This window comes from Molothrus aeneus, chromosome 1 (assembly GCF_037042795.1).
Source record: "Molothrus aeneus isolate 106 chromosome 1, BPBGC_Maene_1.0, whole genome shotgun sequence".
NCBI classification, from domain to species: Eukaryota; Metazoa; Chordata; class Aves; order Passeriformes; family Icteridae; genus Molothrus; species Molothrus aeneus.
Window position 1 is genome coordinate 73,997,339 of NC_089646.1, and position 14,782 is coordinate 74,012,120.

The following is a 14,782-nucleotide window of genomic DNA, read 5'->3' on the forward strand; positions in this document are numbered from 1 at the left end:
TTCAGGTAATACTTATCCTCTTTCACAAATGCTGTCTTCTTTCCCACCTCTGTATACACAACCTTCTTTAATTGGAGCAAGCTAAGAACGATAATTACCGTCAAATTCCCGGGCTCAAATCAATTTGTGTTTTAATACATACTGGTATAACTTGGAAAACTCAATTTCTTTCTGTTTCACAGTTTCAGAATAAATAGCATCGTATAATCACCATATATGAATAGAAATTTGATGTAAATAGACACATGGCTTTGTAGAAGAAACATACACACATTTTCCTTTACTTAGCATGTTTTTTCCCTCAGGCCAGGAGCTTTAGCTAAAAACTGTGATTAAAAGATTTTTGAAGAATCCTACAAATGGAGGAAATTTCCTAATTTTTCTCTAGTTTTAGGAAGGGTCACTTTGGACACACCTGAATAGCTTATGCTTCCATGTCCCTTTCCATTGCTTGCTATAGTGCTTAGTGTTTTAAAATTTAAACAGATATAAGGATATTTCAAAGAATCATAATAAATCTGACAGTTAATAACATAATTCAGGTTGATAGTTCATTCCATGTACAGTCTATTATTCTTTCTCTACACATTTCCCAGATCCAGGAGGTCTGGGCACATACAACCAAACCCCAACACTTTCTAGCTATAGAGCTATTGATATAATGTTTATGGCTTATGAAACATCTGAAACTTCGTCCTGCCTTTACACTATTTCTGACTTTAAAACTCTGCACCTTTTCAGCCTCCCATGTGCATCTCTATTATAACTTTGCTGTGCCATGCAATCCTGATTCATGAACATATCCTTAAAAGAGGATGTTCATTTGTGTTCTGTTAGTAGTTTCATTGTGTTCTGGTAGTAGTTTCACCAGGACAATGTGGAAATTAGCCTGGTCTTTGTCTCCCTAAAATATGCAGATATACCAATTTAATGCCACCAAAGAGTTTGTTTGCCTACAACAACCCTCCAGTGTATTTTCTTCACTTTAAAGGTAAGGAAAGAAAATTGTTCACTCCTACTAGAAAGTATTTTCAGGCAAATAGACCACAGGACATCAGGATTCCTCTGCAGGAGACAACGGTATGGGTGGAGACAGTGGAGGTAAGAGATCTGTAGTAATAGATCTTTTTCTGAGCCAAGATACAGAGGCGCACTGTAAACCTCCCAATTTGTAAGCATTAGCAGAGTGCCTACCACAACATAAACATGGGTCTGTCCTCTCCCAATGTGTCTTCATCTCTAATTTCCCCTCTCCCCTTTCCAAAAAGGAGATTTTACCTCTTTTCTGAATTTAGGCAAACAAATAAGTGTTTTCACTGTATTTATTCATAACCATCACTAGTAATAAGTAGCTCTTATTGCTTGTTTTTTCCTCCTTTTCTTCTGCTACAATAGTTGTACAGAAGAAAACTGCAAATGAAATGAAATCTAAATGAAGTCTGGTGATTTCTTTCTTCTCAATGCAGTAAATGCATTCATATCACTATATAATTTGTTAACTGTGTCCATTGATTCTCTCCTCTTCCATTGATTATATGTCTGCCTAACTTGAAAAGAGTTACTGTCTATTACAAACAGTTAAGAGGAGATCAAATGCAGTTTACTGGAAATTTAGTAAATTAAAACAGAATTAATAGGAAACATGGACCTTTAAGGAACTCTTTTCTAAGGTAATATTCCCTTTTTTTTTCTTACTCTATATTTTGTTTGACATTCCATACCAATTCTTGAACTTAACAATTTGAGGTACATTTTCACTTCAAAGAATACTGATATCTTGTCTACTGTGCGTAACAGCACTTTTGAGAGAAGTCATAAATTAGCAGACATACTAAGAATGCCTAGTCAAATAAAATACTGCCTAAAACCAAGAAGTTATGTGTCATAAACACCTTTTTTGATAAATATTGAGTACTAAATAAGGATGAAGTGTAAACTAGTGGAGCAAGGTACTTGATTTTGGGAAAATAGAATTATGCTTCAGAACTCTGAGATAATCTCTACTTGCTTACTCATTTTTTCATTGAAAAATAGAATAACAATGATCCACATAAAATTATGTCAAGATTTTTGAGAATATCAAGATTTCAATTATCCCATCACATAAAAATTTAGTTCACAAAACTGGACAGATAGCTTAATTTGAGAAGCACGCTTTATCTAGCTAAAAAAAATAAAATAAAAAACAAGAATTGTGAGACTATTTGTAAATGTGCCCATATTTATTAGATATACATCATTAAAAATAGATGATTGTCATTCTCCTAATCCTTAATAATATCTTTGTGTCTGATGATCCACAGGAAAATTTTTGTTGAGAATTTTTTAGCCAGTCACATAGAAGAGTACAAAGAGAGAAATGTGAGCAAAGGAATATTAAGAAATCCAGATTCTCAGCAGTGTATCTGGGTTATGTCTTCATTCCAACATGTTTCAAATTAATTAATGGGGGTGACTTTTGTTATCAGCGGTCCATATGTACTATATATACATATTAAGAATCTAATATATTATCTGCATTTTTTTGGGATTTTTGAGCAAGGTTTGTTTGGATTTCTCTTGGTAGGTTTGATTTGGGGGGAGGGGGGTGTTGGTTATGGGGTTTTTTGCATTTATAAAAGTGTTTCATGTTTCTGACTTGCAGAATGATTAATTTGTGATATTAGAAAGGAAAGGTTTGAAAAGTTTGTGCTCCACCCATGTGAAGTTTTTGCTTTCTAACCTACCCCAATCCAATTAGAGAAAGGTCATGTAGAATAAATAGCAGGAATGATGCTTTGCTTTCTGTGAATGGTGGTCATTCCCAGAGCTGCTGAATCTGTAAAAGGTAGAAGGAAATGACAGCAGTCAAGGATTACTTCAGATCATATATATTAATATTATTTTTCCAGTTTTAACATTTGAGCCTCTTTCACACACCTAAACAGCTTATGAATGAAAAAAATTCCACAAACTATTTTGTATGTAAATTTATTTACTGAAACTGGAAACGGGAATTAGAAAATTCTTATGTTCTTGTTCCTTGGTTTTAGTCAATAAAAAGGCATGATTGTTATAACACATCACATTTTTGCATGTGATTTACTGCAGGCCATTTTCTATCAATTTTAAGTAGAATAATTAACATTTGAAAAGCTGGAATTGTATTTTATATTACAAATTCAAAATATTTAAGCAGTTCATAGAAGATTACTATTCATCAAGAAAAAGAATAGATTAGTCAAAATTACATTGCAGTGTCTCTTTACAAATGTATATCAGTATAATAATTTTGCATAAACCTTCACAATGTTATTTGAAGTTACTCTGTTTCAGAAGTTGAAAGTATATTTTGTATTTATATAATTCAAAATAGTAAGAAGATGGCTTGATTGCTCTGTTTTACACAACTAGTATTTTATTTTTATAGGATGCTAAATAATATTTTACTTTATTTATTCTTATATAAGAAAATGGTCTCTTTTCTTTCTCACAAGTTATGATGTTGCAAAATTGCTTCACAGATAAATGGAGATTCCTCTAATATGAAGAGCAAAACAAAACATACATAGGAATTAGAAATTGTCACATTTAGGACAAACAACAGCTTGCAAACATACTTTTAGTACTTCCTAATAGTAAATTGTCAATAGGTAGTAGAACTCTTCATTCCTAGGAAATCACATTCTAGTCAAAACTTTATCATGCTTGAAAATTCTGTTTATCATTTGGTAGAAACTTGAGACAAGTAGGAAGCTTAAAATACTTATCAAAGTTTGAGTTATCTGACCTCTTTGTAGATAGGTTGAACATCTGGATAAAATAAATGAACCTAATCTCTGGAGGGAGTGTATATTGTTAGGAAGATGGGTAAAGGAATGGCAATGGACAGATATGGTTTTTTATTGGAACCACTTGTTAGCATAGAGAAAATCTCTGCTCCCACCATTTGCTTATTATTGTCCCTTTCAAAAGGTTGTAGACTCTGCTTGATGACCAGAAGAGTTGTTCATACAAGCCGTCAAAATGAGGCTGGCAAGCTCGTAATATTCATGTTTAGAGCCTGCTATTCATCTGTACCTTTACGTGTACAGAACCTCTTTTTAGCAGATGACCATGAAATCCTTAATAATTTTCACAGGAATTTATTACAGGTAGACACTGAACACAGTAGGCACTAAAACTTACTATGAGATGACCTACCTTGGATGGTTATCTCATCCAGTCTTATCTCTGGAAGACCAAAACAGTAATCAGATAATATTTGGTGACTAGTGTTATGATACATTATTAAAAGAAAAGGAAAAATTAAAGTGAATAATTTGGAAAAAAATCTATTGCAATGATTCTTCATACAGGTAGAATAATAAAAATGTTCAATGGCTCAGCTATGAAACATGGAGGTAAATACTGACAGGAACACAGAAACAAGGCAAGATGTGGCAAAAATGAACTTATTGTTCTAGTGACTCTAACACCATTATTGATACTGAACAAGATTTTCTCAGGTTGTTGATATACTACATTTTTCTATTCAGAGAAGTAGAAAACATGCCAAGATAAGATTCTCTCTGTCCATTCTTGAGAAGCACTCAAGTCACCAATTTGTGGCCAGATGTGACTGAAAGGATTTACATAAGGAAAATTTACTGCAGAAGCTCAAAAAAAAGGAACTATGTGGCCATGTAAATGAAATAAGAGGAATAGACTCCTGAAGAAGACCATTATGTGAGAATTTGTAGTGCCTGGGTCAGCTTCAATGTCTTGTTTTGATTTTGGTTTTACATACTTTTTCATGGTATGTACTTTTTCATAATGGTGTTGTATGGCAAATCAATCAGTGCCTATAAGTTCATAGGGACAGAGTTTTGAACTCTTACAAAGAGGTTGAGTAGGAAAAGGATTGTTAAAGCCCTCTCTATGCTTTGAACATTTACCTCCTAGTGTTCTTGAAAATTATTTCTTCTGTGTGGAGATGACTAGAAAGAAGGAAGTAATCAACAGAGGTAAGAGGTTCCTTAAAAAAAATAAAATAAAAAACCAATACAACTAGAAACATAAGTTACTTAAATCAGAACATTTATAGGTGATTTGGGGAAGTTCACAATCTCTAATACTTAAAACTCTTTTTTTCTATTTTGTTTCAAGGTAACTGATTGCCTTACCAACAACCAGTAAATACAAAGCAAGAATTATTTTACAAATAGAAATTTGGGAGTTTTACAGTCCCTGTCATTTTCTAAAAGTAGAATTCTGGTAGTTTCTGGTCAGACTGTTAAAAGAAATACATTTTTTTTATAAATTTGTTATTTTAAATAGTATTTCAACATCCTCTACATCCTCCTCTGTCCTTATGGGTTTGTTTGCAGCTATTTTTTGTGTATGACTGAGCCTAAAATTTTCAATTTTTCTAACAGACTGACAGAAGATAACCACTACTGACCCCAATTATAGTCATGATTGTACAGACTTATTCATATGTGCTGCATTATTTGATCTGTAGTAACAATATATATATATTTATAAAATTCTTCTTTTCTACCTCTCTGAAGCTACACACTGACCAAGATAAAGGAGATGGAAATTTAAAATACATATTAACGGGAGATGGGGCTGGCAGTCTGTTCATTATAGATGAAAATACAGGAGATATTCATGCTGCAAAGAAATTGGACAGAGAAGAAAAGTCCCTGTACGTGCTACGTGCCAAGGCTATAGACAGAAAAACTGGAAGACAAGTGGAGCCAGAGTCTGAATTTATCATTAAAATCCACGATATCAATGACAATGAACCAAAATTCACCAAGGACATGTATACCGCCAGTATTCCGGAGATGTCTGGAGTTGGTAGGTAAAAACTCCTTATGTAAAATAGAAAAAGATTTGAGCTGATTTGGAACTTATAAGTAATTTATTATTTGAGACACTTGCCACTAGCTGCTCTGAATTCCATGGAGCAATTTCTGTTGCTAGCAATGTACCATAAATAATTGGTTTCTGCTTTTATTAATTTGTTTCATCTTTATCCACTTTTTAATCCTTTTTCCATGCTATAAGCTACTCTTTAGTCTTTCGAGCCCACCAGGACCATCAAGAAATGCAGCATGTATGGTTGTCTCATCAGTTACCACATAGTTTTGTCACACCTGACATTATCACTTGCATAAAGAGTATCATCTTTTTATTTTAAGGTCTAATTTACCATAACTTTTTGTATCTTTAGACAGAAACAACTATAAGTGTGTAAGTATATAAATCAATCAATACATTAAAATGATGAAAAAATATGATTTTACAATTTTTTTCCCTTCTTTTTTTATCAGTATTGATAGTTCTTGTTGGTAGGTTGTTTGTTTGTTTGTTTGCTTGCTTGTTTATTTTAATATGGACATTTTTATATTATATATTATAATATATTTAGAATATTACTATTGTATTTGCCTTTATGGGTAAAAACAACTATTTATAACTGCTGAAATGAAAAGTAAAAATGTGGAGTTACAGTAGATGTGAGAATACAGGATAACAGGAAAATAATTCTCTGAGTTTTGTTCAAATAAATAAAGTGATAGATAGTGTTCACCAGCACACATTCATCAGAAGTTATCATGATTACCTAAGTGCTTCACTTTTTTACAGCAGAGACAGTTTCTCTCATAAGATAAGTAAACATAAAATCCCTAGGCTATGGGAAACAATTAACAGAAAAATCTTCAAGAGTTATTTACTTTTCATGATTTACTGTAATGGTTTGCAAAATCAGTTGTGAATGATGGCATTGTTAAGAGAAAATAATATAAAATAATATTGTGATTAATATGCATCTTCACAAAATAATTTCCAGAAGCTAATATCTCTGAGAGCTGTAGAAGAAGTATAACAGAACTAGAATTTATTTTATAAACATGATAGAATAAATACTATTTTTATTTATTTTATAAGATAAAACAATTTATAACATACTTATAAAATATTTTATAATAATAATAAAATAATATTTTGTAAGCATGAGAAAGGAACAAATACACTACCATGTGTAATGTGAGGAGCCCTAGAACGCTTCTTTTAAAGACATATGGAAAACAGAATGAAAACAAAAATCGGCAGGAAAACAGGGTAATCCATTTCATTCAAAATTTACTTTGCCGATAATCACTGAAAGAAAAATGCTGGCAGATCACCTGTTATTTTTAATTTGAAATATATTTGTAAGAAAGGAACTCTATGGGAATAGATAGGAAAAATAATGATGCTCATGTTTAATATTATCACTTAGTCCAACTTTATTAGAGTCAATGGAGAGGCATGAGTAAAAGAGAAGTGAATATGATCCAGTGCTTTGGCACTGCCTGAGAAATACTAAGTCTATGAAAAGTTTATATTCGATGAGGAGGATGACAGGAAAAGTACCATAATGTACTTTAAGCTGGGGGAGTGTCCATAAAAGACACGAGAAAAGGTGAGTTTTACTTTGAGGAAGAATTTGTGTATTTTTCCTTAAGAAAAAGGATATAAACAGCAAACAATATCCTTTGGCTTCAAACATGAAGTCAAAAGAAAGGATCTGAGTTACTCTTTCCTCTGTTTAGTTGACATTTAGTTGGCATTTAGGAATATAAAAACCACTGGAATGGGAATTTTTAGCATTTGAATTTGAATTAATAAAAGTAGTTTTGCAATTTTTCTTCAAGTGGAATAGAACAAATCCAGACCAGTCCATTCTAGAAACAGATATTCTGTATTTCTGAATTTCAGTCATAGGAATGCTGATTCAAGAGTCAGGATGTACATACAGATGTAAATAAGATTACGCACATATATATATAGACTCCAAGTAGAAATATATATATATATATATATATATATTTCTGCTTGGAGTCCCTTTTGTACATGTTTTTGGAAACACCAACCTAAATAAAAGCCTAAAAGTTAAAGTTGTTAAAGCAGTAGGCCCAAACATTTTAGCTTAGAATTGAAAGTGTAATTTGAGATTTGAGTGTTGTGTAAAACAAGTCATAGAACCACAGTATCATAGACTTTCCTGAACTGGGAGAGAATCTCAAGCATCATTGAAGTCCAACTCCTGGCCCTGATCAGGACATCCCAAGAACACCCTGTTCCAAAAGCATTGTCCAAACGCTTATTGAACTCTGTCAGGGTTGATGCTGTGGACACTTCCCTGGGGAGCCTGTTTCCAGTGCCCAGACACCCGCTGGGTGAAGAGCCTTTTTCTAGTATCAAACCAAAACCTCCCCTGACACAACTTCAGTCCATTCTTTCTGGTCCTGTCCCTGGTTAACCACAGAGAAGAGATCAGTGTCTGCGCATCCTCTTCCTCTCACAAGGAAGCTGTAACTGCACTGGATCCTCAGTCTCCTCTTGTCCAGACTGAGAAAAACAAATGGGTTCATCCATTCCTCATGCAGCTTTCCTCAAGGCTCTTCTCCACCTTTGTTGCCTCATTTGGATGCTCTCTAATAAACACCAATTTCTTTCTTTCTTTCTTTCTTTCTTTCTTTCTTTCTTTCTTTCTTTCTTTCTTTCTTTCTTTCTTTCTTTCTTTCTTTCTTTCTTTCTTTCTTTCTTTCTTTCTTTCTTTCTTTCTTTCTTTCTTTCTTTCTTTCTTTCTTTCTTTCTTTCTTTCTTTTCTTTCTTTTCTTTCTTTCCTTTCTTTCTTTCTTTCTTTCTTTCTTTCTTTCTTTCTTTCTTTCTTTCTTTCTTTCTTTCTTTCTTTCTTTCTTTCTTTCTTTCTTTCTTTCTTTCTTTCTTTCTTTCTTTCTTTCTTTCTTTCTTTCTTTCTTTCCTTCTCTCTTCTCTTCTCTTCTCTTCTCTTCTCTTCTCTTCTCTTCTCTTCTCTTCTCTTCTCTTCTCTTCTCTTCTCTTCTCTTCTCTTCTCTTCTCTTCTCTTCTCTTCTCTTCTCTTCTCTTCTCTTCTCTTCTTTCCTTTTTTCTTATTTCCTTTCCTTTCTCATTTTTCCCTTTTTTTCCTTTTTATCTCCCTTTCCTTTCCTTTCCTTTCCTTTCCTTTCCTTTCCTTTCCTTTCCTTTCCTTTCCTTTCCTTTCCTTTCCTTTCCTTTCCTTTCCTTTCCTTTCCTTTCCTTTCCTTTCCTTTCCTTTCCTTTCCTTTCCTTTCCTTTCCTTTCCTTTCCTTTCCTTTCCTTTCCTTTCCTTTCCTTTCCTTTCCTTTCCCCGCCCAGCTGGAGATGCTGTGCCTCATGCACCCTTCTGACATGGCTGGCCCTCCTGGCTGACCTGTAATGAAGTAAGAGAAAAAAGAAAAATTATTGATTGAGCAATACATATTAGGACTATTGCTGCTGTGAAAGTAAAATATCTCAAAAAAAAGTGAGAACATATAATGTGAATATGAAGAGAAAGAAAGAAAGAAAGAAAGAAAGAAAGAAAGAAAGAAAGAAAGAAAGAAAGAAAGAAAGAAAGAAAGAAAGAAAGAAAGAAAGAAAGAAATCACAAATAGCATTTCAAAAAACCAGAAAAATCCAGAATAAAAAATTACATGCCTTTTAATTCTATATCTTCATCTATAACAAATGAATGAAAATAAGAATAATATAAAATCAAGAATCTGCAGAAGAGAGTGATCACCTTTATTAAGATTACCCGAAATGAAAAAGTCAAAGTATTCCTGCATTACCTACATAAACACTTGAAATTATTTTTAAACTGTATATAGAGATTCTTCCATACCTAATCAATGAAGTTTTCTGACTGGAAATCACCTTATGGTTACACTCAACACACTATAAGAAATAGATACACTAATGAAAAAATCTGTCAAAAATCGGCAGGAAAATCCCAGTTTCTTTCAATTTTTAATCTCTTTCCAATTTTCTTTCTCAAACCACTTTTTTTTTTTTCTTAACTATTACATTTATTATGTTTGCCAAATCCAACAAGTATGACAGCAGATATTTATGAAAGCCCAGGGAAATGTCACTAAGATTGAGAAATTGAAGAGGAATCATCTCTAGCAATGTTTCCAGCTGTGCGTATATCTGTTATTCAAATTGAAATCCTACTGTGTACCTCTCAGTGTGTTACTGACTGTTTCTTGGAATAACTATGTCTAGAGCACACAAGGGAAAATGGTAAGTCAACACCTCTGACAGAATGTGTGATTTTCAGTACCAATAAGCAAATTGCCGTCATGTTTAACTAGTTTGATAGTAAGAAGAGTGAAAGCATAACGTGGATTTTCAGCACAACCTATTCAAGCCCTGGGGAAATATGAATGCTTATTTGTGCACTTGTTTGTGCAGCCATCAAGTCATATATAAATTAGCCCTGTTATGCCTAAATAGGATTCAATCCAACATGGTTATGGGTATACCTAAAATGCTGTGTAGCAAAATTAGTACTGGGAGTAATCAAAACCACTGAAGTGAGCTGACTGCAGAGTCATTTCAGATAAATTTTTATGGAAATTATCATGTTAAACTGATATTGACTTCAAAAGTTGAAGGAGAAAGTTAGTTTAAAACATTCTAAAACTCAATAACATGGAATTTCTCATTAAAATCATCTCCTGTACTGAAGTGCTAAAGTATAATAACTGATGTAGCTATATTTTTGAACAATACTAGAGTGGACTGGAAAAATCCTGTCAATCATGTTAGATTTAGTAAATTGATTAAATAAAATATAATTTCAAAAAATTAGAAAAAGAGGCTAGGAAGACCCATAAAGGTTAATCAAAACATAATAAAAGAAGAAAATTTTAAAAAGAGGTTGAAAATTTTAAACAGATAAAATGCCAAAGTTCTACAGTATAGCGTTGGTCTCAATGAAGAATTGGTAGATTTCAAGCATGACCTAATCTGAACTACCTATCCAAATCCCCCAAAACTTCAGAAAAGTTAAATATATATTATTCATCATGAATATTTTTTTTATTTTCACTTCATGAAGAATGAAAAATACAGCTTTAATCACACCTAAAATCTACTCTTTTCATTTTCAGGGCTTACATGAGCATAAGATCATTCCAAGTATTTTTCCAAGTGAAACATTGCTAAAAAACCCTAAATACAAGCCAATCAAAACTAACACCACACCTCACTGAGTAAACCACTTTTCTCAAGCTATAAGTAAAGTTATTAGGAAATTTTTGAAAAGGGAAGTTAGCAATGAGATGTCCTATGTATTTAATCCCTTTTGGCACCCAAGTCAATATTATTACATCCCTCTGTACCTGCTTTGCTAATTTTAATGAGTAAGGCTTACCAGTTTTATCTCATTAAGCTTCTTTAGCACGCCACTGATGAGTATTTCACAACAAATGTTTAATCTTTGCATTGATTCTATTAGGAAAAGGGACAATGCCTAATTTAGTTTGCCAGTCATTTGTTTAAAATGCTACTTTCTAAATTTATAGTTGAAAGACACCTATAGTTCAAAGACACCTAACATATTTTAAGATTTCTACACAGGAGGATTTCTACACAGCATAGAACATTTTAAATGGTTACATTTAGAGCATACAATTTTCCCATTATATCACTTTCATTGAAAATAATCAGAATACAAGATTTTTTCTTTAGCTAGTCAGTGGGGTTTTTTAGAAGTATGTTATGTACAAAATATAAATATGGCTATTTTCAACTGAGGTGTAGAGGATTATAGCAAGACTAAACATTTCTTGTATTGAACAGCTATTCTAAATAAAAGATATAAATAAAATATATATGTAAAAGACATACACATGAATAAAAAGGGAGATGAGCATGCAGTAAAACGCACTGGGTAATACGCATTAACATTACCCTTCTTATTACTCTGCTGTTGTCTTTGAGTGCAGTAGTATATCCTGAAACACCAATAATACTATGATTATCTTAAAAGTTCCATTATCATTGTTCAATATTTCTATAGTATCTCTTGGGAATCTAAAATCATCATGACTGCTACTTCATTTAAATAACACTGCGCTCCATTCTGATATTATTTTTAGTTACACCATGTTGTCAGCATCACATAATCCCAGGTGCATTTCTCAAGAACAGTTTGTTATTTTGCATAGGAAGCTCTTAGAAGAACAAGCAAGACTTATGGTTAAAAAGTTAAAAAAAAAAAAAGAGGAAAGGAAGAAAATGAACGAAATGCAGTAACCATCACATTTTCTATTTTTGAATTTGCTTATGTCAGTAACCATTAATCTACAGATGTGTAAAACCAACTAAAGAGAAGCAGCTCTCATCTTTTAAGTTTCAGCAGGAAATATTTCTATTTTCTCTTTTGCATATTTTCCCTAGTTTCAGATGTTTATAAAAAGAAGCTATGAATGACTGTTTTGACTTTAACACAAGCTTAAAAAGTAGTTTGCTAGCTTGCAAAACTTCAGAATTCTAATTGTTAATGTGCACTCTATTTTAAAATGAATTATTGAGTTAGCTTTAGGAGAAAGATATATTTCAAATAAATATTTCACCCACAACTTCATATTTTACAAGATAGAATTGGAATTCCTTTTAGTCAAACTAAGCATGATGGCAGAAATTCTGTAACTAGAATACTTTCAATATTTCTTTTTGCATTAGCCACTATAACTAAAGAATTTCAAAACCTATGTAAATGTCAGAATCTTTTTTAAATGCAGAATTTTTATCCTAATTTCTTTCTTATTTTCATGCAATAAAATTTATTTGTTATGAAATAAATAAAAATATAGAAAATAAGATTTCAGTGTCTAGCAACATTTTCTTAAGCCATCAAGGTAAAAAGTCAAAATCCTCTTCTTATTAAGTAATCAAAATCATAAATCTTTCCAGAATATTTTCAAAGAATTTTGGAGCATTTTGGTTTTTTTCTTTCACTTTTGGACATGAAGTCTGTTAAGGACATGAATAGTATTTTTATTAGGAAAGTATATAGAAGTATTTATAAGTATTTTGCATTTGGCATGAGGCAGAATTCTAAAAGAGTAGTATGAATGGATGCTTTAAAACTTCATATTTCTAATGTTCAAAAGAAAACCACTAGAATACCAAAAGAGTCTTATTTAGATCATGATTAAATTCTTCTATTCGTTGTCTACACAGTTATCAATGTATATAATATGGACAGCATCTTCCTAGCAAAAAGGATGTCTGCAAGGAACGTACTACAGCTCTGGTACTGTAAGCAGGTTATTTTGAGTTTGTACAGCTCCACTGATTTCAAGCTGGATGTTACAGAAGTGTTAGGATTTTCCTGTATGTTGTTCATTCCACAATCAATGTGTATAATTTCTATAAATTTTAAATATCCATTTAAAACTGTTATTATTCTTTGTTACGGACTGAAGATAAAATAAACACCTAAAATACAATATAAGTAATCACATCTAAAACTGATATGTATGTATTGTGTATATCATGGAATCACAGAACAGCTTGGGTTTGAAGGGACCCTAAAAGTATCTAGGCCCCTGCCATGGGAAGGGACACCTTCCACTAGACCAGGTTGCTCAGACCTCCATCTAACCCAGCCTTGAATACTTCCAAGAATGAGGTCACTTCTCTGGGGATCCTGTTTCAGCTCCTCATCATCCTCAAACTCAAGAATTTCTTCCTAATATGAGATCAAAACCTACATTTTTTCAGTTTAAAATAGCTCCCCCTTTTCCTGTTGCTACAGACTTGTGAATAGTCTCTCTCCCTCATTCTTTTTGGGTCCCTCCAGGCACTGGAAGGCTGCAATCAGATAGCCCTGAAGCCTTCTCTTCTCCAGGCTGAACAATTCCAATTCTCTCAGCCTCTCCCCACTGGAAATGGGCTCCATCACTCTTATCTTTTTCATGGCCTGCTCTGGACTTGCTCCAACCAGTCAATGTTGTTCTTGTTCTGGGGATTCCAGAGATCCCCATGCACCATTCCAGGTGGTCTCTCACCCTGCTGGCCAAGATGCTTTTGATGCAGACCAGAATGCGTTTGGCTTTCTGTGAGTGCACATTGCTGGGTCATGTCCAGTCTCTCATCCACGAGCACCCTCAAGTCCTTCTCAGCAGGGCTGCTCAATCTGTTCATGCCTCAGCCTGTGTTGATATGGGGCATCAACCTGATCCAGGTGCAGCACCTTGCACTTAGTCTTGTTAATCCTCATGAGATTCCTGTGGTCACAGTTCTCAGGCTTGTCCAGATCCCTCTAGATGGTCTCCTGTCCTTCTGATATGTCAATCACATTACTCACTTGAAGTCACCTACAAGTTTGCTGAGGTTACCCTTGAGCCCTTGGTCTATGTCATTAATTAAGACATTAAATGACACTGGTCCCAGTAAAAACTCCAGTGAGACACTGCTTGTAACTGATGTCCATTGGAGCATTGAGGCATTGACAACTACACACTGGAAGTGTCTGTACAACCAATTCATTATGGACCTAACAGTTCACCTATCAAATCCCTCTGCAATTTGGAGAAAATAATGTTGTGGGGGACCATGTCAAAGGCTTTACAGAAGCCCGGATATAAAACACCTGTAACATTGTGAAGATTTCAAATAATTCACAAATTTAAAGTTTACAGAACATTTTAACATTGCAGATAAGTTCTCAAGCTACAGAAAAAGGAGTGGCACTCTTTTTCTCCTTTTTGGTCTTTCTGTTTTCTCCCAGGTATGATCTCTTATGTTTTTGCCACTGTCCTCTGAACCCAGAAGAAGAAAGTTTAAGGAGCTAAATCATCATAAAGATGAATTTTTCAAGATCAATATTCCCTTTCTGCTACTTATTCTTACTTCTGTTCCCTGATTCAGATAAGATGAGGTTGGATGCTAGAGCTAGTGTTAGGGAAGTGTCAGGAATATGCAA

The 14,782-nt window shown here is 33.3% G+C and overlaps 1 protein-coding gene across 1 annotated transcript in view; it reads left to right on the top strand.

Annotated features, from left to right (window-relative positions):
- The window catches only part of CDH9 (cadherin 9), a 98,538-nt gene that overhangs the window by 46,428 nt on the left and 37,328 nt on the right, over window positions 1–14,782 (top strand). The window contains exon 3 of the mRNA XM_066559430.1: window positions 5,532–5,826. Coding sequence (XP_066415527.1) covers window positions 5,532–5,826 — 295 coding nt within the window. The remainder of the gene's footprint in view (window positions 1–5,531; window positions 5,827–14,782) is intronic.